Here is a 24,840-nt window from a genome sequence, read left to right on the forward strand (position 1 = left end):
TTTTTTCATGATTGTTCTGCTTCAAGCGCATAATTGGGCTGATCAACAACGTAGAGTGCAGATGACTGCTCTTCTGGCTAGAAGGCGTATCCTTCTATCACACATCACACAAAGATTTTAATTCTTTTGTTTTACCAGAATAAAACCTTGGACTGGCATCAAGGGTATCATCGATTGATATATACTCGAATAAATATTTTTTACTTATGTTGATTTAACAATTATAGATTTGAAAAGATTTGATATATCACTAGTCGAAAAACGATAGTAAGTTACGTAAATGTTGTCTAGTTTCAACGTGATTCTCATATATAAGTTAATGGTAATACTTACGATAACATTAAATTCATTTCCCAATCTTTGTAAACTGCATACCAGTTATCTCCTTGCTCTTCATTTGTCCGTCGCCGCCAAACTTCGAACATGATTTGCCGAGCTCCCCAGTAGGAGCCCATTCCATTGGCAGCTAGAGTTGCTGCCCATTTCTTAAATTCATCCTGTGATTCTTTATCTATGCTAGCACATCCGGCAATGAAACCTTGCCATATTAAAGGAACAATTTTGACATTTTTATATTGAATTGAATGACTTAGAGATTGCAGATGATAAAGCACTTTCGCAACGTACGATTGCAGAAATTGGTAATCTAAACTCCTTGCCATCGTAAAATAATAGATTATCAAGCTGTTATAAAAACTCATTGTGTGGTGATAAACTCCTTCAATAGTGTCATCAATGAACGTCTTCGAATCGCTTTTATGAAAATCCCATTCTGAGGTCCATTTAAGTAGTCTCTTTTCATACTTTAAACAAATATTAGTGAACTGACGCGGTAATGGCATATTATTCATAGTGTAATACTCGTTGTGTCTGACCAAACGAACACAATCGGAAAATAGCAAAATTATTGAATTTGGTAAACCGTACAAAGCATCAGTACTCAAAATATCGGTATCTAATCTTCTCGGCTCATCTGTATAATAACTTTCACTTGCAATATTGGTGAAAAGTGGTGTAGTACCTGCACTGGTTGATGCCAAGCTTGAGTTTTTAACAAATTCAATATGTATCTTGCCATCGCTCTTATTGAGGGACTCTCTATATTGACCATCATTTTTATCTAACAGCTCTGAATCTTCTTCATCATCACCTCCATCAGCGTTCTCTTTGTCATTTTCAGTCAAAGAATCTCGGATAGCAATTTCCTTTTCCCTCACTTTATCTAATGCGGTGCTATCTTGTATCAATTTTAAGAAAGAAAAGATTCTATGCAATGCTTTCGCCTTTTGTGAAATTTTTGGTCTCAGTTTCATTCTGCTTTCGACAAAATCTTCGCATATCGCGAGATGATGTTGACAGTCCGCCATCGTTCCCCACACAACGTCAATGGAGTTCATTGATAAAATTGCTATTAAAACATCCTTATAACGTTCTCTTGACACTGTCTCGTTTAAGCAGGCTCTTAGAAAGTTTGAAGCTTGTGTCCGAAAAGTAATACCGTGAGTTAAAAAAAATTGAGATTCATGAGAATTCTTATTGAACTTACTCTTAAGATTAAAACATGAAACAGCCAGGAGTGCATTCAAAAGCGAATTTCTGGAATTTGAGGTGTACCCTAAACCAGCCAAATCGCCTATTGCTTTCAAGGCCCTGGGGAAATACTGCGTTTTCCATGGATTTGTTGTCAGTGCAACGACTGTCATTAAATCTGCAACATTCTGATAATAGTATTTAAGCAAAAATCTTGTGAGTCCCTTTACCTTCAAGCCCGTTGTCGGCAAATTCAATAAAGTATCTGGACAATGCGGTTGGTTGAACATTTTCGAATTTGGAACCACCGAAGGAACAACCTCCATCGCTGTAACGGGCATCTTTGATCCCAGTTGAGTGCAATCGAGTCTGATTGTGTTCTCAGAAAGTGAAGTGGTATTGCATCTGTTTAGCGGGGATAATTCTTGAAACTGTGTCTCCATTTCCTCTGCTTCTTTCAGCACTTGAGCATTTCCTGCAGCTCTATCTACGGGTGAGTTCCTGTGGAATAGCACTTGTAAAGCGTGTTGTAAAATAGCATCTTCAGCTGCTCCGCCGTTTGCAGCATTAGCCACATCAGTGGCGGAGTTTGTTACTGCGTTTGTCCCCATGCTGCCGATATCATATGTACCAATACCATCCAACGTAGTGTTTCCAGATGACATTGGAAATGAAGTCAAAGGAAATCCCTGCAGCGCTGCAGCAGACAACAATGCATCATCTCGAAGCTCGTTCGAGATCCATTCATGGTTGGAGGTACCCGGGAAATTCATCATGAAAACATCGGTCGAAACCAAATCTGCTGCAGTTCCCGAAGCCTCCTCCTCCGTGACACTAACTGTTGGCGTCTCAGGTTCGGCTGTCTTACCCATACTGATCTCAAGATCCATTTTTCTTTTCTTTCTTCTCGGCCTGTCCGGTACCGTTTCCATGTTTTCGATCCCTCTGAAAACACCAAACTTCTTGATGATCCATGTCTTGTTTTCGGCTATCTTATCTGCAGCTGGATTCAACAGTGCCGTCAGCTCCGCATCCATATCCTCATAGTACTGGTACTCTTCCTCATAGCGAACAAAATCTATATTACGCCGTCGATACTGCGGCTCATCGATCGCGGTATCACCTGCTAGTTTAGCAACATTATTGCCATTGTTTTGCAATTGATTCCCATATATATCAAAAATAACAGGTTTATACCATCGCAGTTTGATATCATATCCACCGCATACTAAACCTGATTTTTCGCATCTCTCACAGTGTGGACGTCTCAGATCACATTTGACTTTTCTGGCCCTACAGGTCCAGCAGCCCGTGAACGTCTTACCTCTCTTTGATCGCCTGCTCAATGCTTTTTCGCTGCCTACCATATTTCGATCACACTATCGCCGTACGTTACCCAAGTTGGCACTACTATCTTGTGTTACAATTTTGATATCTTTCCTTTATTTTTTCATGCATATATTCCGTAAGAACATGGCATTTTCTTCCACAGGTTTTGATCAGTATCCTGCTGAAAACAGAAATCGTGAACGAGAAAGCACGAGATTGGAATAGCGACGTAAGAATGAAAAGATTCAACTTGCACCCTTCAATCCATAATATTGGATCCAACGGCCCAATATTCATGGTGAGAGTTAGCGCAAGTGGCGGTTCAAGCCGGCTGCAAGCGCTGGAAAGCTTGCTACAGTGAAAGAAGTTCGAATGGGTCACTGCCGTAATTCACGTCAGAGTGTACGTGTTTTGTCAATACGGCGGAACCTTTGCGCCTGCGTACTTCGAAGGGAAGTTCGCATATTGCCCTAACGGCTTGACGCAGCTCTAAGTGATAGAGAGCTATATATATTATTCTCTGTAAATCACTGAGTAGCGGGCTTACCCTCTCAGATGGAGCAGCTGCACAGTGCTCCTCCCTGACTGTGAGTACTAAGAGCTGCTCGAGGTGGGTGAAAAGTGCCTGCGCTTGAAGAACAGATACTTCCGGCCTGTAGGTTACCGTTGGGAGCAGCAAACGGGCCTCGTTTTTACGTTTTTACTTGGTTCTTGTAATATGATAGCCATCCAGTTTTTCCAAAACTCAAAATATGTAAAATACTATAATTTTAATGCTGATAGCAGTAGGACAGCACACGAGATTTGAAGCAGTCTTCTGCCGCGGTTGCACCAAAGACTAACTGAAGTCATCATTGCAAGTTGATATTTGGTCCAGTTGCGACTTGAAGAATCTCTCTATTAGGTATAGTGGTTAACTGCAATCAGGTCAAGGGAAACTCAACACAAAGAAGCATCAAAGATGTCAAAGAAGATGAAAAGAAATAACTTCTTTGCAAAAGACGTGAGCTCTTTGCTATACGCTTACGGTGATGTGCCGCAGCCCTTACAGGAGACTATACAGTGTATGGATGATTTGGTTGCAGGTTATTTAGTTGACATCTGCACTTCAGCGTCAAAGACAGCACAGAATTCACAGCGTACTAAATTGAAGCTGGAAGATTTTAGATTTGCTATACGGCACGATCCAATCAAGCTGGCGAGGTCGGATGAACTTATTGCCACGAACAAGCTCATTACAGAGGCAAAAAAACAGTTCAATAGTACAGATAATCAGTCCCTGAAAAAGGTCAAGGAGGGAGATAACGATGAAGAGGAGGAGGAGGAGGATGACGACGAGGACGCCGATGATGATAACGACGCAGCTGGCTTTAAAAGGAAGGCAAAACATGACAACAAAACAGCGAAATCGAACAGGAACAAGAATAAAAGAGCCAAGCAACAGGCCTGATAAATAGGCGGGAAAAGGACATCTAAAAATCAAAACGCCTTAGCTGAAGCTATGTATCTAACGCTTATATAATATCTAGTTTATACTCAATTGGTTCCTCCTCTTCTTCGTTCAAATATGTCACACCAATAAATCTATTCCACAACTTGTTCATGGTATTCAGCGATATTCTCCAAATATTTCTTGGCAAGTCAACATAACTTCTATAAATGAATCTCAAGGCTTCGGAAAAGTTGTGGAATTCAGTATGCCATGCTCTAACCCATTTGTTCTGTGAACCCTCAGTTGAACTATTTTTCTTCGGCATGTTCAGATCCTCGAAAAAGGGAACGTTATCCTCCTCTAAAGGCTCTCCCGAATCGAGCACTACTTCTTCCTCGCCTTTACTGCTATTGAGCATCATTACCGATTCAGTCCAGCTTTTTTGTGCTTTACCTAATAACTTGAAGAAATTATTATTTTGGAAAAAGTAGGCAAGTTTACCACCTGCTAACCTTGTATTATAAAGCTTCTCAAAATTGTTAACGGACTCAATAGATTTTGATATTCTATCAAACGTATTGATCAGTGCGATTAGTTCGTATTTGGTCAGTTTGTCCACAATACTTTGCTTTGACTTCTCGTCACGTTCATCAAGCTCAAATAATATCTTCAAACTTGTAGCATATCCAGTAGTCTGCACTTTACCCCATAACCTGCATCTATCACAATGAACACAGTCCATTATTTGGGTCACATTTTTGAAGCGCGCTCTGAAATCATCCTTGACCTTTGAGCTCAATTCATTTTCAAATATCAAATCCTCATTGAAAATTTTGCTATCCAATCTGGATATGATATTCATAATCATACTTTTGACATCTTCGTTATAGGAGCTGCAAAAGGTCAAATGGTCTAAATATGGTTTGATTTTCCACAATGCTTTTGACACAATGGCATAGTTGAAATATAGATTTGAAACTCTTTCCGGGAAATTTCCAACTCTTGCCATGAATAGATCCAAGTTTGGCTCCCATTTGCCTGTCTCTGTATTCAAGTGTTCATTTGATAAATGAGTGGCAATAGATGCGTGAAATCCAGAGACCAGCCTGTAAAATGCATTCTTTGCTAACGATTGGCCACTCTCACCCTCTGAGAAACAGTTTTCTTTATAAATACTTGACCATATTTGAGCGGATTCTTCACCACCGTATCCCGTGAACCTCTCTGGATTGGCCGATAGATCAACTAATACAGCTTCAGAATTGCTGAAGTCGCCAATATCGCAATAATTCACATCAGGGGCAGTAAACTGTTTCTGGTTGTCATTACCGACACATAGTTCATCTAAAAATCTACATTCATCCTCACCTTTTTTGTTGCCCTCAGTATCTTCCACGTCATCCAATTTGCCCAATACTTCTGGTTGCCAGTAATCTGGCAAACTATCCCAATCTTCAACAACATCAACCGCACAAGCCCTATTAACGCAAAATCTATTATTATCGCTCCAAAAAGTGCATGGTTTATACAGGTCCAATTTGAAGTATTTGAAAAAATCCGTCCTCGCTAGCGAAACTAAGCTTTCCCTTATATCATTATTTATATCGTTAATCTCCTGGAATGTTACATCACAAGTTGGACTCACAAGCTCATCTTTATCGATAGTGCAAAAATTGCTTGCATTTTCATACTGAGGATCTGTTGCACCAATGCTATTGCTCGTATTTGAAGAGTTCGATCTCCAATTCGTTCCGTTTTCAGCCTGGGCGGTCCCAGTTGCAACAATCGGTAGTACTTTTAATAGATCCAGAATCTTCATTTTGACGGACACCAGCAAATACACCCACTAAACTTGCAGAAACCCTACACTTGGCTGTTCAAAATTTAAGTGATCTTCAGTTTTTTCTAAAACTAGGATGCCTTATATTTATTGTATTAATACTGGCACATAACTTTTCACTTTTTCCTCACTTTTCTTCACTTTTCTTTTCGCCGTTAACAGGCGGAAAATAGAACCGCTTAGTAAACTGATAGTGACAGCCTGGCATCACAAACAGATGACAGCAGTACCTTATCGATTCGGAAAACTTAGCAATTCAGCCTCTGTTCTCCAATGCCTCCTGAAATTTGATGATGTACCTAATGAAAGACTTGCAGTTTTGTTGCATGTCTTAAGTTACGTGTGCTGTCCTTATTATATTTAATCTTAAAGCCCTGGTTTGTTGATTATATAGTTGTTATACTACGAAATTCATAACGACAGCAGAACATCAACAGTTGCTCCCACTCTATATTTCTTTGCAATACATACATCTTCTATAATGGCATCGTCCATTTCCGGGAACATCGCCTGCAAAGTTTCCAGGGTATTTCTTTGCTCTTGTTCTTGCAGTTTTTTGGCCAACTGTTCGACATTCTCGTTGTCATTAAGTTGATCGGGATGGTTAGATCCGCTACCCGAGTTGCTGTGCTCTCGGTTTTCATGTTTTGACACGAAGAGCAATTCATTGAATTTCTGCATTACGGCATTAGCAGCGTTGTCTAATGGATGTAAGATGTAGTCACTTGGTAATGTGCTCTTATTATTTCTTTTATGCTGATGGTCTAAGGCTCCATTATGTTCGTAGTCTTCAGAGCTCAGAATATCGTCTCTGCTGGCCTTGTCATCATCATTTGTCTCTTGTTGTATGGTGCTCTGGTTCTCTTGGTATCTATCTTCGAAACTGCTGTCGTGATCTGTTGACAGTGAGCTTTTTTCTAATGTTACAATAAAATTGATGGCGGCCTGAAGACTGTTCAAATAGTAAGAGGCCTCACCACGAATGAATTCCTCATATCTAAAACGTTCAATATATTTCACATTAGAGCCCAATGCTTGAATGTTATTTTTCAAAATGGTATATATTAGGATTGGAATGAAATTGTCCGCACCTTTTTCCTCAACGGTATGATGCCTTAGTATTCCAAATATAACTTTACAGGAGTTTAGAATGCAGATCATTTTGTCGCGAGGCGCTTTGAATCGATTTATCTTATTCAGTTCTTTTCCAGAGAATTTTACAAAAGTATCCAAACGGTCAGATAATGAATCATCGATGTCTAGATCTGCAGGCTTTATAAATTTGAATTCTTCAACTTTATTTTGCAAGCTTTTATCATCAATCAAATCTTGTTTGTGTTCTTCATCCAGGTTACTTCCCAAGCTTTTGAGACAAGGTGAAAAGCATTTATTGTGAAGTTTTCCCATTATCAATTTCTCAATTCCCTCCTGGGCATTTCGTAACATTATTGCGTCTAACGATTTAAACGGCTCATATTCCAAAAACTTGTCATAAATAAATATTTTAAAATCGTTTATCAGCTTCTGCTGCTCTCTGGCTGTCCACAACAGTCGTTGAGTTTGAAAGTTCCTCAAAAATGATTTCGAATATTTTATAATTGGCTCAGCGCTTGGCTCTTGCAACTGTTTAGCGAAGAGTTGAAAATCGTAGAATGTCTCTACATCACTGGTAGCTTCCCCAGAAGTATCTGGTTCATCATATTTGGATTTTTCTTGCGCTCTGCAGTCCGGCTTGTCATGAACCCTTATCCCTACGGATTCGGTCTGCTTTACCACATGTTCCGAGTCTGTATTCTGCTGCAACGGATCAAATTCTTTAAGCACGTCGTTTTGCCGGCTCATTTTCTACCACCGCTTCAGCTGTCTATTATTGTATTCCCCTCGTATGAATATGTTAAATTTAGAAAAGTTTACATATGTTTATTTTCTTTTGATTGAGCTTGTTTGCCATTTCACTAAATAATGAAAAAGCCGATGCGTGATAGTAGTAACATGTGAGACGTAGCATAGGCAAGAAATCTATTTGAGGTATATGTGTGGGATACTGCTTCATTTTCAGCCACAGCTGGACGCAAGTATTTTGCTGAAGAATGAATTGCTAGAGTTCACCGAGCATTCTGACAGTTCGCAATTGTGCAGCGACACCTCAAATATCTTCAATAAAATAGTACCGCATGTCAGAGCTAGAGGGCCAAATTACTCTTCATTCAGAACTTCACGGGAGCATTCAACAAGCTGGTTTTCCTCTGTACTTTCGCTGCGAGAACCATTCACCACTCAGAGCATCGAAATTCATGGGCGGTACGTATTGCAGTTCAATGGTGAACTTTACAATGAAGAAATAAAGGATAATGATACGCGATTTATTGCTAATTTACTACATCTAGATGATACAGGGATTTCTGAAATTATTCGCTCTTTAGATGGTGAGTTTGCTTATACAATTTATGATAAGAAAGAGAGGATGTTTTACTTTGGAAGAGACAGCGTTGGCAGGCGAAGCTTAAGTTATCGCCTCAATGAAAGTACCGGCGAGCTATTTGTTGCAAGTGTTACGGGTAAGGAAGAGGAATTCGTGGATTGCATTGCAGGAGTAATATATACGTATGATACACAGACGAAAACTCTTAAGCAGAAGGATGTCATCCGCAACCCATTCAGCATATGTGAGGATATAGACAAGGAAATGACTAATCTGGGCAGTAGCATTGAGAAATTGTATAAAGAATTGAAATTCTCGACTAAGAAAAGAGTGAGATCCATTCATCCAATGCATATTGAAAATTCACCTATAGCTGTGCTGTTTTCTGGTGGATTGGATTGCTCAGTAGTAGCCTCATTGGTATTAGAGGAGCTGCGTGAGAACTCTGGCGATTATCAGTCAATAAGTGTTGAATTGCTTAACGTTGGATTTGAAAACCCTCGTACGGGCATAATGCCGTCGGAAACACCAGATAGAAAGCTGGCCACAAGCAGTGCAAAAGCTCTTCAAGCCTTATACCCAGAAATTGATATCAAACTTGTAGAAATAGATGTCCCATATTCAGAATATTTGGCATACAGGCCACAGGTTGTTGATCTCATGTACCCGAAAAATACTGAGATGGATCTGTCTATTGCAATTGCTTTTTTTTTCGCTTCTAAAGGATCAGGTTTTGTCACATTACCAGATGGTAGCAGAGATAAATATCAGCGCAAAGGTATTGTTCTCTTTAGTGGACTGGGAGCAGATGAACTTTTCGGCGGATATCACAAATTGGCGAACAAATCATCGGAAGAGCTAACAAAAGAGTTAACAAGACAGATAAATAGCATCTACGATCGAAATTTAAATCGCGACGATAAAGTCATTGCATGCAATGGAGTTGAAGTCAGATATCCATTTTTGGATGAAAGTCTTATCACTTTTTCAACTGGTTGTATTCCTTTGAATTACAAAGTTAACAAACTGATCTTGCGAAAAATGGCGAGTGAAAAGCTTTATCTCATTGGAATTTGTGATGAGCCCAAAAGAGCAATCCAGTTCGGCACAAAGAGTGCCAAGATGACCAAAGATGGAAACAAGCATGGCACAGATCTCCTGAAATAAATCTCCTCATCTGTTCAAATACTCGATATACTTTGCGGCCTGTTCAAAATTGAATGCTAATAGCAATGTAAATCCCTTGAACATACAAAGTTTGGCAATATCTTTCAATATATCCTCTGAGTTTCCATCATCAACAACAAATATCAATATGTTATCCCCATTGGATTGCAAAGGCAGCATTCTTCTGTTGATATATTCAGCATAAAGTTTGTGATAGGTTAGTGTTAAAAAAAGCACGGATCTCTTTTTAATAAGATAATCATAATATAGTTTAGTCCCTTTTGTAGATGAAATATATCTCCAATTGGTATTTTTAAGGTGATTTAGCAACGGATTCTCTTTTTGAGTTGTATTGACGAGCACTTGTTTGCCTGGCAAGGCCGTTGCGAAATTTGCACCACCGCTTTTTGCAGATCCAGTGTTATCATTGAACGGTGGAGCATGCTGTCTACGTTGATTAAAAGCATTGGTTACTTCATTTGATTTAATTGTTTCACTTCTGGCAGCAGTCACTTCCGTTTTGCTAATGTCCTTTGACTGCTCATTGTTGCCACCGCTTTCAGTCTCCCTTAGTCTTTTTACGCCAGCAAGAATACTTTGGAATGAGGTCGGATCGGTGTTATTCATAGTTTATCCTTTTTCTTCCCAGTTTAGTAATCTATCTTATATCGAATTTCTGGCCATTCACAATTAGTTCCGAACATATAACAAATAGAGAAAACTTTCGAATACGTATAAGATTGAGAAAAGCTCCACAAACCAGCTGTTGTATTTTTATAAGTTATAGTGATGTCATCGCAGAAGAGTATGTCAAGCTGATAAACCTTTCCAGTTCTCTTATTCTTTTTACTAACTGGGACTACCGAATAGTTGACTTAAGCAAGCTGGGACCAGAGCAATTGGCCGCCGTGAAGCAGCAATTCGATCAGGAGTTGCAGCACTTTACGCAATCCCTACAGGCTCTAACAATTGCCAGAAATAAATTTAGTGAATGCATCGAGGATATCAAAACAGTCAGCTCTCCAGAGAATCAAGACCAAAAAATACTAGTCCCCGCTTCAGCATCCCTTTATATCCCGGGCAAGATCGTTGATAACCACAAATTCATGGTAGATGTTGGTACAGGCTATTATGTAGACAAGACATCTGAAGACGCAATTGTCTTTTATGAAAAGAAAATTGATAAACTTAACAATGAAGCAGTGCAAATACAAAACATCATAAAGGAAAAGAACCAGTATTCTCAGGCCATTGAGGTAAGAATAAGACAAACAGCTGCTAGCATGCACGAAGAACGTAAAAAGTCAGCGCTACAAGGTCAGCAAAAATAGCTCGGCTTACAATGTAATAGTTTCCCTATGTACTTTTTCCTCATGTACTTTTTCATAATGATTCCTTTCGTTTTCAGAACTTGGTTCCTGGTGTGAAAATTTGAAAACGATGAAAATTTTGGATGCGATGAGATGAGATGGAGTCTATACATATATTTAAAAACGATACGTAAACTAACACACTGAGCTTCAAAAGGGTAGTTTTCTGATATGTCTAAGCATAAGTCTAAGACCAAAAGTAAGTCCAGGTCAAAACTGACCAAAAGAGCACAAAATGCTTTAGAAATTGCGGAAAAGGAAATAGCAGGCTATGATTCACAAAATGATGACAATATGTCTCGTAGACCAGTTGTAAACTTGCTCAGGAGAGTAGAAAACGGTGAGAGTGGTGAAAGTGGGGATGATTTCAAGGATGAAGAGTTGGATTCCGATGAGGCTCTGGGATCGGATGAAGACTACGATGTCATGAGTTCTCGTTTCTCACAGACCATCCGTGATGCAAAGAAAAATGCGAAAGGGAAAGAGTCTGTTTCGGAATCTGGCGATGAAGGAGGCTATACCTCCATTGATGAGGAAGATTTAATACCCCTATCGGAAGTTTGGGATATGGACGATAACGCCAGTGGAAAAAAGGATAAATCTGTAGATTTACAGTTGGCAAATAGTGACGAGGAAGTGTCAAGGGACTCCATGAGTAGTGAAAGTGAAGATGAGGATGAGGATGAGGATGAGGATGAGGAGGATCCGTTCGATGAAATCTTGAAAGACGATGAAGATATCAGTTTGAAGACAATCACAGCTGATTTACAGAAATATGATGCTAGAAAACATGTCAAGAAACTGGAGAATTACGGGAGCGGTAAAGATAGCGAATATAGTTTACCTTCTTTAAAATCAAAAGAAACTGGCAGGAAATTGAATTTAGCTGATATGATGAGTGTTGTTGATGATAAACGGGCCGCAGCTAATGCAACCTTAATCAAAGATAACAACGAAGCTTTATCGGTTCCTTTGCCTCAAAGAATTCAAGAGAGGCATAATCGTAAAGCAGCTTATGAAATTTCCAAGCAGGAAGTAAACAAATGGAAAGATGTTGTAATACAAAATAGGCGAGCAGAACATTTATCTTTTCCTATAAATCCGACTATAGAGCATAACCAAGCTTCGGCGTACACTAAGTCAAATAAAGGAACTCAGTCAGAACTGCAGGAAAAGGTTGAAAGTGTACTAAAGCAAAGTAATTTGGTTGAGGATCAGCGAAACTCTGAATTTGAAGAATTGGCTACGGCCAAGATGAGTCCAGAAATGCTCAAGAAACGAACCGCAGAAGTTAGACTAATGAGAGAACTAATGTTTAGAGAAGAAAGAAAATCTAAGAGACTTAAGAAAATCAAATCAAAGGCATATCATCGTATTAAGAAGAAAGAGTTGCTAAAAAATAAGGAATTAGCAGGAGTCTCAGATGATGATGATGACGACTACGATGCGGCAAGAGCAAAAGAAAGAATGACTTTGAAGCATAAAACCAATTCAAGGTGGGCAAAAGACATGATCAAAAATGGGATGTCGAACGATGCCGAAACTCGAGAGGACATAGAAGAGATGCTAAGACAGGGTGAAAGGCTGAAAGAGAAGATGTTAGATGGCGGTCCGAGAGACGAAGAAGATGGCTCCATAAGTGATATTGAAAGATCATATGAAGAAGAAGCACCGATTGCAACTGAGAAAGTAGGAAAGTCTGGCATCATGAATATGGAGTTCATGAAAAAGGCAGAGGCAAGAGAACGGGAGGAAAACAAGAAAGCTATTGAAAGGCTTAGAGCTTTTGAAAATGGTCAAAGTGAATTTGCTTTTTCTGGCGATGAAGCTAGCGCCAGTGATAATACAGAACAGACAGTTCTCAATCAAGGAAGAAGAATATTCACACCAGCAGCATCATCAAAGGAAGCCGTGCTTGAGCAAAAATTCAAAAAAGATGAAAAAGCAATTGTCTCCGGTTTACCTACAGAATCAGCTTCAAAGGACACTGCTGTCAAAGGGACCAAATATCAGCAAAACAGTAGAAAGGATTCTATCGGAGAAGATGTGAATTTTAATCCTTGGTTGGATGCCAGTGATGATAAAAACGAAGAGCATGTTTCAAGATCTTCTAAGGTATCAATCATAGATAAAGATAGCTCCCGGATGACCAAACAAGCAAATAAAATCTCAAAGATCAGTGATAAGCGAAACAGGAATTCTAAGAAATCTGACTCCAATGACGACGATCTTCTTTTAGATTTGGAAGAAACAAATCGTCTCAACCTCGCTGACCCTTATGGGGGCTCGGAGGATGGAGAAAGGAGTTTTATGTTTAAGCAGCAGGAGTCCATTGCAGAAGCATTTGCGGGAGATGATGTTGTCGCAGATTTTGAAGAAGAAAAGAGGCAAATTGAGATCGACGAGGACGACAAAGAGGAAGATATTACACTTCCTGGCTGGGGTGACTGGGCAGGTGCAGGTGCAAATCCCAGAAAAAAGAGAAAGTTTACAAAAACCGTCAAAGGCATTACTAAAAAGGAAAAAAGGAAAGACAAAAAGCTGGATAATGTTATCATAAATGAAAGAGTAAACAAGAAAAATCTAAAATACCAATCTTCAGCCGTTCCATTCCCCTATGAAAACAAAGAGCAGTACGAAAGATCATTAAGGATGCCGCTGGGACCAGAATGGACATCGCGAGCTTCGCATCAAAAATTGATAAAGCCAAGAAATTTGATAAAGCCTTCCCAAATTATAGATCCTTTGAAAGCTCCTTTCAAATAGAGAGATATTATCAAATGTATGCTCAACAAGTGTCTCTTTTTATTTTTCACAGTTATCGTATTCAAAATGTTACTGTATATTATACTCTCATTACTTGCTTACACGTTTGAGACGATTATGCGCCACATCTCTAAATAATTATTTTCCGTAAGCAAAATCACAATGCATCTAGTCTATCATTGATTTCTTGTGCAGACATTTTTCTAAATCTCGGACCCTTGTCGGTTGGAATACCGGTGTAACCAAGCAAATCTTTATTCTCTTCACCAATAACTGCGAGTTCGATCGTATCTCCATTGAAGTCACCTTCCACAGACTCTTTTAGACTTAATAGAACAATATGAATGGCGTCTTCCAATTCGAGTTCATCGTTCCATCTCTTCTCCAAAAATGTTTTTGCCGCTACTGAGCCTTTCCCGATAGCAGTTGCCTTCCATGGGAAGTACGAACCAGATGGATCAACCTGATATAGTCCATATCCACTGTGTTCATCATACCCAGCAACAAGTAAGGACACACCAAATGGACGAACACCCCCAGATTGCGTAGCCTCTTGCATGATCTTCGCAATCTCGGAAACAAGTAGTTTCGTTGGAGGATACTCGCCATATATTCTTTTATAATGCGTGTGGGCCACTTTTCTGGATTTGTCGATTAAAACTCTATAGTCAGGTCCCATACCAGAGTAAACAGCGCCTATATCTGGAGTTATTAGAGAGATTTTCGATAGCGTTTCAGTGAGGGCAAGTGGCGATGAGGACTTTTTCTCTGATGCAATGACTACACCATTAGTAGCCTTAACTCCTATCGATGTGATACCTTGCTTTACAGCGGTGAAGGCATAGTCGATCTGTCCCAGCTTACCATTAGGGGAAAATGTTGTTAGCGAAAATGAGTATCTATCAGCCATTGCTTCTCTATTTTATCTTAGTAAAGAACAGTTTACTACTTTGGATATCAGATGTAAGTGCAATTTTTGTGATAATACGCAATTGAGCCTGGTGAACTCTAGTAGTCAGCTCTGATGCTTGCATCGAAGGGTTCCTTTTCAAGGTGAGATTAAGTGAAGCTTGTTTTGCCACCGGAATATAGAAGACTATTGGACATCACTGCATACGCAAATTACGTACATACATTAAGACATTATCAACAAGCCATTGATTGCCATTTCTTAGCTTGAGCTTTCTCTAAATCCATTTTAATCCTACTTGAAGGTCTCTTGACGTGCATGAAATTGCATTCGTTTCCTCTTTCACACGCCTTCATATCATGTTTTCTGCATATGGCCTCGCGAAAGTCCTCAATATGTGTCAAATCACTATACATGGGTCTCTCGTCATACCATCGGGTATTGAAGTTATCTTTGGCACGTTGCGCATCTTGCTCCCTTTCGTAGTACAAATACACATTCCCTTTGAGATGATTGGCGTTTTCACACACGATCATTGAACGTAGTGGGCCGAATTTGCATGCCTCTATGTAAACGTCTTCATAAAACTGGTCAAATGGAAGCATATCAATCCCACTTTCAGGCATATTTAACAGATTGTGCACAACTAAAGTGTGCGAGCTAGCTGGACGGACGTGTTGCTTTAGACATTTGTCGCCATGTCGACATGCGCCAATCTTGAAGTAAAAATGACTACACAAAAGTTAGTAAACATGTGGCTAGACGGCCCTTAATTCAGTAAAAAATACATACCAGTACTCTCTGCAATCTTGAAAATTTCTTGCATCCTCAGTGTCAGTGGACATCGTACGGTTCTTTTAGTCCTGTTTCTTTGCTTGTGTAGTTTGATGAGATAGTTATAAAAATCGATGCGATCGATGTCAAACCCAAAATCAATACACGCTAAAACTTAAAAGCTCGCAAAAACTGCAATCAGGTGTATTTATTTTATCTGGACATTATGGGAGTATGTGCAGCTATTGCTTGGCAATCTCTACAGACATGCTTTAGATGAATTTACTAACAGATTATAGAATGATGGTGGATCTTTTAATAAAGTAAAAAAGCTGAATATTGGTCCGGCTGAGGGTACTAACACAGCCAAAGATGACAATATAGAAAGGTTTGCAGTGGATTCGAAATGGAAATACTGCAAATTGTCAAATAAAAGGCTCCAGCTGCCTATAGTGAGCGATTATAAAGGAAACTTATTTAATAAAGAGGCAATCCTGGAATGGCTGTTGACGCCAGGACGAGAAGACTACAGCAATGATCAGATTAAAAACTTCTCTCATATAAAAAAATTGGACGATGTTATAGAACTCAGAAATCTCAAAGAAATAGAAAGCACTGACGAAGGGCATAACAGTGGTTCCACAATAGTGTGCGAATATGGTGAGGGTGTATTTGGCAAGTCGGTGACACAATTCATTTATCTTGCTACCTGTGATGATGTACTACCTGTAAAAGCATTGGATTTGGTGAACAAAAAAATCTGTCCAAAGTGTGGCATCCCGTATCAGACACTTGATGTGATAATGATATATCCCCCCGGCCTGAATGATGTGAAACGATTGGAGGATCGACATGAAATGCTCAGAAAGGCCAATAAACATCATAACGGGAGGAAGAAAAAGCTCAAAAGGAAGAGAGAATCGAAAAATGGGCGCTTATCGCAACTAGTTAAGAATAGAAAAGTGACACCTGATTCTCTTAAATAAGTTTGCAAACTAATACTAATAAAACTGAAATGTAATTACTGAAGTGTACTTACTGGGAGAAAACGTGTGGATGCAATGGCGATCATGTCATGAGACACATCTTTGTGATCCGATGGTTGAAATATGTACAGAACAAAAAATATTGGATCAAATTTTAGGATTGTTATAACAAATATGGAATAAAACTATTCGGCAGAAGACGCAGCACCTTCTAGCTGCTGTAGTTCCTCTTCTTTCTTCTTGTCCGTTACCTGTTTCTCATATTTGGTACCATTCTTGTATAGAGTGTATGTTAGGCCCCCCGCCATGTAGATAGAACCACCGATCAGTGTCAAAACCGTCAAACGATGAATAGCATCAGTAACTCTGGTATACCACGCATATCTAGCCATTTCAAACAGCAATAACTACGCTCTAATTTTACTGAACACTATGCAAGACGATTAGATATATGTCTTTAATAGTGGTTTTGACTATATCATCGAGTTTAGCCAACTCGAATATCACAGCGCGGGAAAAACACAAACGTGAAGAATGAGGAACATACCATTTCCAGTTTGAAAATGCACACACGCACGAACACACACATGGTGGAGGGTTGCTTACATACAATTATAAACTTCATTAACTAGCACCTAAAAGATGCTGAGCGGATGGGTTACATAAAATCTCGCCTTGTGCATCCACCTTGCGTACCAAGGTTCGTGGAATGATCCAAAGAACATTTGAGTTTTCAATTTTGCCGCTTCAACTAGATCATCTTTTGTTGAAGTTGAGGTATCCACGCCAAAACTTTTCAAATACGTTCTCAAATCATCTACCGACCATGATGTTAGGCTGTCCGACCACTTTTCGCTGATGTCCTGCGCCCATTTTTGGGTATCTTGGTTCAAACTAGAAATTTTATCAGAAACGCTTTCATAAGCATTACTGTCTTGAATTTGATCAGCTTTATCTTGAGCCCAATTCTTCATGTCGTCGTAGTTGATATTTTCAGTTAGCTTTTCATAGTGCTTTCGAACATTTTTTAAAGGTGAATTTCTAGAGTCCTGAACCATTTGACGCAGTTGACCGTTGGTTGCTAACAGATGATACTTGATTCCACGGACATCAAGGTACCTTTTCATTCTATCCCTTGACCAATTATTCAAATCAACCAGAAAGGTATCATTGATAGCCTCGTTTGACTTGTGCTTGTAATGAGCAAATAAGCCACCTATTTTGCCTGCAGTTTTGTCCCAAAGAGACTCTACATACTCTGGGGGTTTAGTCAAGAATGGGGATGCCTTTTCACTCATCTTCTCCGCATACCAGGCCATGTCATCCTTCAGTAACCTAGCATTGTTCTTTGCCAATTTCAACAGTTCATCGCGATTTTCGGCCACTTTCTTGTCAACTGCAATCTTATGGTTTTCCAGCCAATCAGCCAATTGCTTAGTGGAGAAGCTGTTTAAGACGTCATCTTTAACTTCTCCCGATTTATCGACAAGCTGCCTACCAACAAAATCGAGACTGTCCAGTACTTCTAGTCTTTTTTCTGATGCCAACTGAGATGCATGGTATAAATTCTCTCTCACCTGGTCCACCAACTCGTCTTTTGTGTCTACCGCCTTATCGTATGGGATTTGATAATCATTCAACCACTCCTTCAGATCATCCACCGACCAATCGCTGAAGTACTCACTCGATGGATAGAACCCAGAACATTCCAGCTTGTCAGACACATTCTGGAAACTGTCCTTGGCCACTTTGATCAACGAGTCCTTGGAAGCTTTCGCGTCGTACTTGATCTTATGCTGCTTTAAAAACTTCTTTAGGTCACTCTCGGACCAAGTGTCAAACAGCCAATCGGAAACTGGTTTTTTGGAGTCCCTCTTGAGCCATGCGTGCGTATCGTCCGATGGCCAGATTTGCCACCATGGCTTGGGCTGAGCGGTCGGAGCCCACTTGTCCGCAAGCTCCTCCTTCAGATCCTCTACGCTCTTTGAACCTAGTTTGTCCAAGTACTTCTTGTGGTCTTCCACATACTGTTGCAGATCCTTTTGAGTCCACCCTTCAAAATTGAAATTCGATTGGTCTGCCACCACAGTGACCGCACCTGCGGCCGCCAACAACAGACTGAGCAATATATTCTGTCTCATCTTGCGTTCCTTAAATTACACTAAACTCGTCTTGAATGTAGTGGCCACGCAGGGACTGGTACTCATGCTAAACCGTCGTTATTTATAAAGCAACGAACCGGCGTTACCGCCGATGTTGCCATAAAACCACGATACAACTAATCGCCTCCCCTTAAAGCAACAATAACCTGATGTCATTACCCTAAAATGAGCATACACATACCCTTTGCTCTTGTTGGCTTAATAGACACTTTGATCATCCCTACACGGGGTCATTTGTTCAGGTGTTTTGCTATTAGCAATTGTTTCAACTCGTTTGAGTTTGATCTCCCTTTTCCCCAAAAACAAAAAATATTCCCTTAGCGCGTCAAAAGGCGCGGACAGTGTGGTTTTATGCAGTTCGCAGCATTTGAGAGGCATGATTCGGACAAGACGGCCTTGAACCAAAGGTGTCAAAGTGAAGAGAGCTGAAGAGAACTAGAAGGATTTTGGTTCTTGTAAAGTTCAAATGAGCAGGGTTCAGTTCCCTCGTTAGAGTATACTATTATATTAATTTTATATAATAAAAAGGGGTAAACAAAGTGTACAGAGATTGTAAGAAAAAAATAAAATCTTTGAAAATATTCTTGTCTTAACGGTTGGATTTAGCGACACGTTCTAATTCATCCTTCTTCTTGATGGCGTAAGAAGTAGAAGAACCCTTGGCAGCGTTGATCAATTCTTCGGCCAAAGTTTCGGCGATGGTCTTGATGTTTCTGAATGCAGCTTCTCTGGCACCGATGGTCAAAAGAGCAATGGCTTGGTTGACTCTTCTCAATGGAGAGACATCAACGGCTTGACGTCTAGCGGCACCACCACCACCTACTCTGGTGGTGTCTTCTCTTGGACCGGTGTTGGTGATAGCGTCAACAACAACCTGCAATGGGTTTTGGTCGGTCAAAACGTTGATGATGTCCAAGGTGTGCTTAACGATTCTGACGGCCTTCAATTTCTTACCGTTGTTTCTACCGTTCATCATCAAAGAGTTGGTTAATCTCTCGATGATTGGACATTGGGCCTTTCTGAATCTCTTGTTGGCGTAACGGCCAGCGGTGTGAGAAACGAAAATTGGTTGTCTGATTTGGACGTAGTCGACTAAGGAAGCATCCTTGACTTCAACGTCTTCAAAAGACCATTTGTTGAACAACTTAATTTCGTTTTGAGCGTGTTGGACTTCCTCTGGGATTGGAGTAGCCAATTCAACAGGAGTGAATTCTTCAACAACTTCGAATTCTTCTTGAACTTCAACTGGGGCTTCAGTGTCGGACATCTTGGGTTCGGTTATTATTGGCCTTTAATCAATCGAGATACAGTAGCCAGAACTGAAATAATACAATATTATTCAAAAATTCACCTATCCGTCTTCCTGTAATGTTCAATTGGTGAAAAAAGAGTACGCACACTGTACGGGCTGCTCCACTTCCCGCAAGCCTGCTACACCTCCAGCACTCAGAGCGACACACTATGTCAGTACGTCGTAGTCTGTTGCCATACCTGTATGGTTGCCCTACGCCGAGGAAGCACCCGCCTAGGCTCAGAGGATTGCGGGACTCTGCCTGGAACATCGAGGCGCAGGCTGCGGTTCGGAACCGCTGGGCAGAAAAGAGAGTTTCGCTCTGCCTAGCGCACCTGGTGGTTTCTGCCTGCCAGCTGGTAACAGCACCCATGATCTTCTCGATGTGCGCGTCTGTAAGCACAGTGCGTCGTTGCTCCTTGAGCTCATCCATCATCTCTCCTTTATTACGGTCATGTTTTAAAAATATAATCATTTCTTCATTTTATAAAGATGAGCGGATTCTTTTTTATGGTGTGGGTGCATGGGTGCCAGTCAAAAGAATATATTTGGTGAATACATATATATAACACATATAGAATATATTTCTTGACTCCATTTCAGATATATCTATTTACAGTATTGGATGGTCATGGTTCTTCAAATTCATGCATCTCTAGCCAAAATGGGCGATGCGGCATTACATCTATGCGATGGCTTGTATGGGTGACATCTTTTGCTCTCTTTTCTGTTTGAATATAAAATATGTCGCTGTTCTCTCCTTCTTTGAAAGCTCTTGCGAAATGCTCGACTCGCATGAGCGCAACGCCCTTATCACCCTCGTGCGAAATCAAAGCTCCTGCTGGCCTTTGACGTCTTGGCTTCGCCAGAGCTGGGTTCGGAGCGGACGTGTTGACGAAAAGACTACTGGAGGGGCTATCATGCGTTGGAGGCTCCACAGTATTCTTCAGCTTGATTTCAGGATATTTTCCTTCAACTACAGAAATAGAGCCGTTCTCTTTCATATTCGAGAGCGAGACCGGTATGAGCCTTTTCCTTAGAATGCCGGTAGATAGTGTTCTCGCAGTTAGTTCCTGCCCCACATAACAGCCTTTATCTGCGCTAAGAGCATTTGGTAGAAAATCGAAATTCAATTCTAACGGTAGCAGGGTCTCGGGTTCAAAATCCCTAGCACTATCGATATAGCCCGCTTCAAATCTAGCCGCTCTAAAATACTGAGGACTCCTTCTCTCAATCTCGAATTCTATTGGCAGTCCTACAGGATTGAATAGTTCTGATACATCGTCTGTATCACTCTTTGTAATTATTCTTAGTACCTGCGGCAGTGACCCATCTTGATAAAATCGGGATTCAGTTCTCCTCTCGATGTATAATGCTTCAATTTTTTGCTCATGTGTGTGGAAAAGCGCGGAAATCATACCTTTGGCAAAGTTTAAAGCTGTTTCAGGAGTTTTTGTTGATGTGGAAGGTTCTAATAGATCAACAAGCCATGGATTGGGAATGTCTTTCGGTACACCGGGCAATTGAATCTGAACGTCCCAGGTTTTTAAAGCGTTTTCGTCGACTTTTTTAACTTTGACCCTGCTAGACAATTTGTGTGTGTTAAAGGAAGTCAACACTTGATCAACAATTGAGCTATCAAATTCAAGCAAATAAGTCGGGTACTTGTTGATCTTTGCGTCCTTACTACCGACTAGGGGTGTAGGGTAAATTATTGTGTCAGAAACTAGTTTACCTTTGCTATTTAAAAGACCTGTGTAGGTGCCAAATCTTGTAACATAAGGTCCATTATCGCTCCATTCAACATAAGTTCCCCAATTTCCTTTGGTATTGTCAAATTCTGGCACAATTCTCGGCTGCTTTTGTTCATCCGGATTTATAGTTGTCAAATTCTTTTTGATATGATGCGGCAGAAGTTTCGACATCACCAAACCATTCAGAAATTTTGGTGCATCAGGACCTAAAACCTTGATGTAACATTTAGCTTCGGCTTGTGCATATTGAAATAGCCCTTTATTTTTATTGTCGTTATTACGCAAAGCAGTGTTTGACAGTGAGCGAAAATTGCACTTCAACGATTGCCTCGATAAGCAAGCATTAAAGTTTTGAACAATCAGTGGTCTCATACAATTTTCATGTGAAAGTCTCGATAGCAGGGCTTTCGTAAATAAAGTTCAATCAGATTAAAAATATCTGCTTGTACATTACCAAATGATGAATGCGGAGTTAGCTAACTTGAAAAAAGCATCATCAGAGCAAGGATATCAAAAAACCCGGATAAAACTTAAACAATAAAGGATTGTTCTCTTGAATATAAAAGATATATATTTTCTACCTATTTCACTAAACAATCTCTCAATCAAAGTCTAATTGTTACAAGAGAGTAAAGAGAAATTCGTTATCATCATAATAAGGTCTTAGTTTGAAGGGGAAAAATGGACTAATTTTGTAATTGAATGCTAAAGAAAAAAAAGTAAAATCAATGTTAATAATAGATCTTTTTCCTTAGAATATCTCTTGTTAAAGAATATGCATATTTTTTAAAAACAAGAAACTTCTTAGTTAGAAGAAGCAGCCATTTTTTCAGCCTTAGAGACGACATCTTCGATACCACCAACCATATAGAAGGCATTTTCTGGTAGATGATCGTATTTACCATCTAAGACAGCTTTGAAAGAAGAGATAGTATCCTTTAATCTAACCAATTTACCTGGAATACCAGTGAAAACTTCAGCAACAGCAAATGGTTGAGATAAGAATCTTTGAATCTTTCTTGCTCTTTCGACAGTCAGTTTATCCTGTTCAGAAAGTTCATCCATACCCAAGATAGCAATAATATCCTGTAAAGATTTGTAAGCTTGCAAAGTTTCTTGAACTTGAGTAGCAACAGAATAATGTTCTTGGCCAACAACTGAAGCATCTAATAATCTTGATTTAGAATCTAATGGATCGACAGCTGGGTAAATACCCAATTCGGAGATACCTCTTGACAAGACAGTAGTGGCATCCAAATGGGCAAAAGTAGTAGCAGGAGCAGGATCTGTTAAATCATCAGCAGGCACATAAACGGCTTGAACTGAAGTGACGGAACCCTTCTTGGTAGTTGTGATTCTTTCTTGCAGCAAACCCATATCGGTGGCTAAAGTTGGTTGATAACCGACGGCGGAAGGAATACGACCCAATAAGGCAGAAACCTCCGAACCAGCTTGTGTAAATCTGAAAATATTGTCAATGAAAAGTAAAACATCTTGACCTTCTTCATCTCTGAAGTATTCAGCAATGGTCAAACCAGTCAAGGCAACTCTTGCTCTAGCTCCTGGTGGTTCGTTCATCTGACCAAAGACCAATGCGACCTTTGATTCTCCTTCCAGGTTGATAACACCAGTTTCTTTCATTTCACGGTACAAATCGTTACCTTCTCTGGTTCTTTCACCAACACCAGTGAACACAGAAAAACCACCGTGAGCCTTAGCAATGTTGTTGATCAGTTCTTGGATGAAAACGGTTTTACCGACACCGGCACCACCGAACAAACCAATTTTACCACCTCTGGCATATGGGGCCAAAAGGTCGACAACCTTGATACCAGTTTCCAAGACCTCGGCCGAAGTCGACTGCTCGACAAAGGTAGGTGGGTCTGCGTGGATTGGCTTCTTTTGCTTGGTCTTGATTGGGCCCCTTTCGTCAATTGGCTCACCAATAACGTTGATGATTCTTCCCAGCGTTTCTCTTCCGACAGGAACAGAAATTGGAGACCCAGTGTCAACGACAGCATCACCACGGACCAAACCTTCGGTACCGTCCATAGCAATCGTTCTGACAGTGTTTTCACCCAGATGTTGCGCAACTTCGAGAACCAACTTACCGTTTGGTCTTTCAATTTCCAGAGCATTCAAGATAGCAGGCAGATTTTCCTGTTCGAATTGAACGTCAACAATAGCACCAATCACCGCTCTGACCTTACCGGACAGCGCAGCGGCAGTGGCCATGGCCCTGACACCGCTCAAAGCCGTGACGCCCTTGGCTGCTTGCAAAGCAGTACGAGACACCAAAACCATTATACACCTTGTTCTATTCCTTCTATACCGATCTACAGCTCTTCCAGTTCCACTAGCACACAAACTATTCTCTCAGTTGTCGAATTGCGGTTGTACTTGCGATACCCACGTTCCACACCTTCTTGCAAGATATGTGACTTTCCAAAAAATACCGATGACAATGTCCTTCTTCAAACACAACACACAGCTGACTGTAAAGGAGTAATTGAGTTATTACGGAATTACGGTCTAGTAATAAGCAAGAGAAGTGCCCGAAAGGAAAACCGTTTTAATCTAAAACCACTGTAAGTTAAAATACTACAAGTTATATAAAATCAAATACTATCCGTGTCAAACTGCATTTTTCCCACACCTTCCTCGAAAGGGGCCTACGACCAATCGAATTTGAAAAATCAACTGTTTTCACACGGAATGCGCGCCAAAAATGTGCGCAACGACGAAACGGGCTCTACCCGTTTTTTTTTTATTTTTTGGTTTTGATTTGTGCCGACAGCACAGATTCGCCCGTAGCTTCGGAGAGACGGAATGAAGAGTTCTGATTGGCCGGGCGCGCAGCGGGCCGGGTAAACGGTACCGCCGGGTAACGGACTCCTCGGCGTCTTACCCGGCTGTGTCGCGGCACGCCGGGTAACGTGGAGGTGTCCCTCTGCACGGCGGCTGCTTGCGCCGGTAATTTGTTTTCAATGCTCAATTTGCGAAAGCGCGAAACCGGATGGCCTGGGAAACGATTGGGAAGCGTAAGAGAAATAGTCAGGTAATTAGCGATGTGTCTTCTCTCCCGGGGTTTGGCCGGGCAGCACAGG

At 40.5% G+C, this 24,840-nt stretch overlaps 17 protein-coding genes across 17 annotated transcripts; 5 read left to right on the forward strand and 12 right to left on the reverse strand.

Annotated features, from left to right (window-relative positions):
* Positions 1–329: 329 nt before the first annotated feature.
* On the reverse strand, positions 330–2,897 carry ARG81 (Arg81p; the record flags this gene model as incomplete). Its single annotated transcript, XM_037287519.1, has 1 exon — positions 330–2,897. The coding sequence occupies one exon, from the start codon at positions 2,895–2,897 to the stop codon at positions 330–332; it is 2,568 nt and encodes an 855-aa protein (XP_037143414.1).
* Positions 2,898–3,820: 923 nt separating this feature from the next.
* TAF13 (Taf13p) lies at positions 3,821–4,309 on the forward strand (the record flags this gene model as incomplete). Its single annotated transcript, XM_037287520.1, has 1 exon — positions 3,821–4,309. One exon carries the CDS (start codon positions 3,821–3,823, stop codon positions 4,307–4,309), a length of 489 nt encoding a protein of 162 aa, XP_037143415.1.
* A 64-nt stretch (positions 4,310–4,373) lies between these two features.
* Positions 4,374–6,110, reverse strand: ERO1 (ER oxidoreductin; the record flags this gene model as incomplete). The annotated part of the gene is made up of 1 exon (XM_037287521.1): positions 4,374–6,110. The coding sequence occupies one exon, from the start codon at positions 6,108–6,110 to the stop codon at positions 4,374–4,376; it is 1,737 nt and encodes a 578-aa protein (XP_037143416.1).
* Positions 6,111–6,542: 432 nt separating this feature from the next.
* VPS9 (guanine nucleotide exchange factor VPS9) lies at positions 6,543–7,973 on the reverse strand (the record flags this gene model as incomplete). The annotated part of the gene is made up of 1 exon (XM_037287522.1): positions 6,543–7,973. One exon carries the CDS (start codon positions 7,971–7,973, stop codon positions 6,543–6,545), a length of 1,431 nt encoding a protein of 476 aa, XP_037143417.1.
* Positions 7,974–8,163: 190 nt separating this feature from the next.
* Positions 8,164–9,720, forward strand: HG535_0C00390 (putative asparagine synthase; the record flags this gene model as incomplete). Its single annotated transcript, XM_037287523.1, has 1 exon — positions 8,164–9,720. The coding sequence occupies one exon, from the start codon at positions 8,164–8,166 to the stop codon at positions 9,718–9,720; it is 1,557 nt and encodes a 518-aa protein (XP_037143418.1).
* A 6-nt stretch (positions 9,721–9,726) lies between these two features.
* RAD10 (DNA repair protein RAD10) lies at positions 9,727–10,347 on the reverse strand (the record flags this gene model as incomplete). Its single annotated transcript, XM_037287524.1, has 1 exon — positions 9,727–10,347. The coding sequence occupies one exon, from the start codon at positions 10,345–10,347 to the stop codon at positions 9,727–9,729; it is 621 nt and encodes a 206-aa protein (XP_037143419.1).
* A 162-nt stretch (positions 10,348–10,509) lies between these two features.
* On the forward strand, positions 10,510–11,051 carry GIM5 (Gim5p; the record flags this gene model as incomplete). The annotated part of the gene is made up of 2 exons (XM_037287525.1): positions 10,510–10,525; positions 10,591–11,051. The coding sequence occupies 2 exons, from the start codon at positions 10,510–10,512 to the stop codon at positions 11,049–11,051; spliced, it is 477 nt and encodes a 158-aa protein (XP_037143420.1).
* A 210-nt stretch (positions 11,052–11,261) lies between these two features.
* On the forward strand, positions 11,262–13,856 carry UTP14 (Utp14p; the record flags this gene model as incomplete). Its single annotated transcript, XM_037287526.1, has 1 exon — positions 11,262–13,856. The coding sequence occupies one exon, from the start codon at positions 11,262–11,264 to the stop codon at positions 13,854–13,856; it is 2,595 nt and encodes an 864-aa protein (XP_037143421.1).
* Positions 13,857–14,013: 157 nt separating this feature from the next.
* On the reverse strand, positions 14,014–14,766 carry PRE8 (proteasome core particle subunit alpha 2; the record flags this gene model as incomplete). The annotated part of the gene is made up of 1 exon (XM_037287527.1): positions 14,014–14,766. One exon carries the CDS (start codon positions 14,764–14,766, stop codon positions 14,014–14,016), a length of 753 nt encoding a protein of 250 aa, XP_037143422.1.
* Positions 14,767–15,002: 236 nt separating this feature from the next.
* HG535_0C00440 (uncharacterized protein) lies at positions 15,003–15,392 on the reverse strand (the record flags this gene model as incomplete). Its single annotated transcript, XM_037287528.1, has 1 exon — positions 15,003–15,392. The coding sequence occupies one exon, from the start codon at positions 15,390–15,392 to the stop codon at positions 15,003–15,005; it is 390 nt and encodes a 129-aa protein (XP_037143423.1).
* A 374-nt stretch (positions 15,393–15,766) lies between these two features.
* Positions 15,767–16,526, forward strand: HG535_0C00450 (uncharacterized protein; the record flags this gene model as incomplete). The annotated part of the gene is made up of 2 exons (XM_037287529.1): positions 15,767–15,772; positions 15,840–16,526. The coding sequence occupies 2 exons, from the start codon at positions 15,767–15,769 to the stop codon at positions 16,524–16,526; spliced, it is 693 nt and encodes a 230-aa protein (XP_037143424.1).
* Positions 16,527–16,711: 185 nt separating this feature from the next.
* On the reverse strand, positions 16,712–16,918 carry COX14 (Cox14p; the record flags this gene model as incomplete). The annotated part of the gene is made up of 1 exon (XM_037287530.1): positions 16,712–16,918. One exon carries the CDS (start codon positions 16,916–16,918, stop codon positions 16,712–16,714), a length of 207 nt encoding a protein of 68 aa, XP_037143425.1.
* Positions 16,919–17,161: 243 nt separating this feature from the next.
* MSC1 (double-strand break repair enhancer MSC1) lies at positions 17,162–18,667 on the reverse strand (the record flags this gene model as incomplete). Its single annotated transcript, XM_037287531.1, has 1 exon — positions 17,162–18,667. The coding sequence occupies one exon, from the start codon at positions 18,665–18,667 to the stop codon at positions 17,162–17,164; it is 1,506 nt and encodes a 501-aa protein (XP_037143426.1).
* Positions 18,668–19,277: 610 nt separating this feature from the next.
* RPS5 (40S ribosomal protein uS7) lies at positions 19,278–19,955 on the reverse strand (the record flags this gene model as incomplete). Its single annotated transcript, XM_037287532.1, has 1 exon — positions 19,278–19,955. One exon carries the CDS (start codon positions 19,953–19,955, stop codon positions 19,278–19,280), a length of 678 nt encoding a protein of 225 aa, XP_037143427.1.
* A 28-nt stretch (positions 19,956–19,983) lies between these two features.
* HG535_0C00490 (uncharacterized protein) lies at positions 19,984–20,454 on the reverse strand (the record flags this gene model as incomplete). The annotated part of the gene is made up of 1 exon (XM_037287533.1): positions 19,984–20,454. One exon carries the CDS (start codon positions 20,452–20,454, stop codon positions 19,984–19,986), a length of 471 nt encoding a protein of 156 aa, XP_037143428.1.
* A 154-nt stretch (positions 20,455–20,608) lies between these two features.
* Positions 20,609–22,105, reverse strand: IBA57 (Iba57p; the record flags this gene model as incomplete). The annotated part of the gene is made up of 1 exon (XM_037287534.1): positions 20,609–22,105. The coding sequence occupies one exon, from the start codon at positions 22,103–22,105 to the stop codon at positions 20,609–20,611; it is 1,497 nt and encodes a 498-aa protein (XP_037143429.1).
* Positions 22,106–22,537: 432 nt separating this feature from the next.
* Positions 22,538–24,037, reverse strand: ATP2 (F1F0 ATP synthase subunit beta; the record flags this gene model as incomplete). The annotated part of the gene is made up of 1 exon (XM_037287535.1): positions 22,538–24,037. The coding sequence occupies one exon, from the start codon at positions 24,035–24,037 to the stop codon at positions 22,538–22,540; it is 1,500 nt and encodes a 499-aa protein (XP_037143430.1).
* Positions 24,038–24,840: the final 803 nt, after the last annotated feature.

This window comes from Zygotorulaspora mrakii, chromosome 3 (assembly GCF_013402915.1).
Source record: "Zygotorulaspora mrakii chromosome 3, complete sequence".
NCBI classification, from domain to species: domain Eukaryota; kingdom Fungi; phylum Ascomycota; class Saccharomycetes; order Saccharomycetales; family Saccharomycetaceae; genus Zygotorulaspora; species Zygotorulaspora mrakii.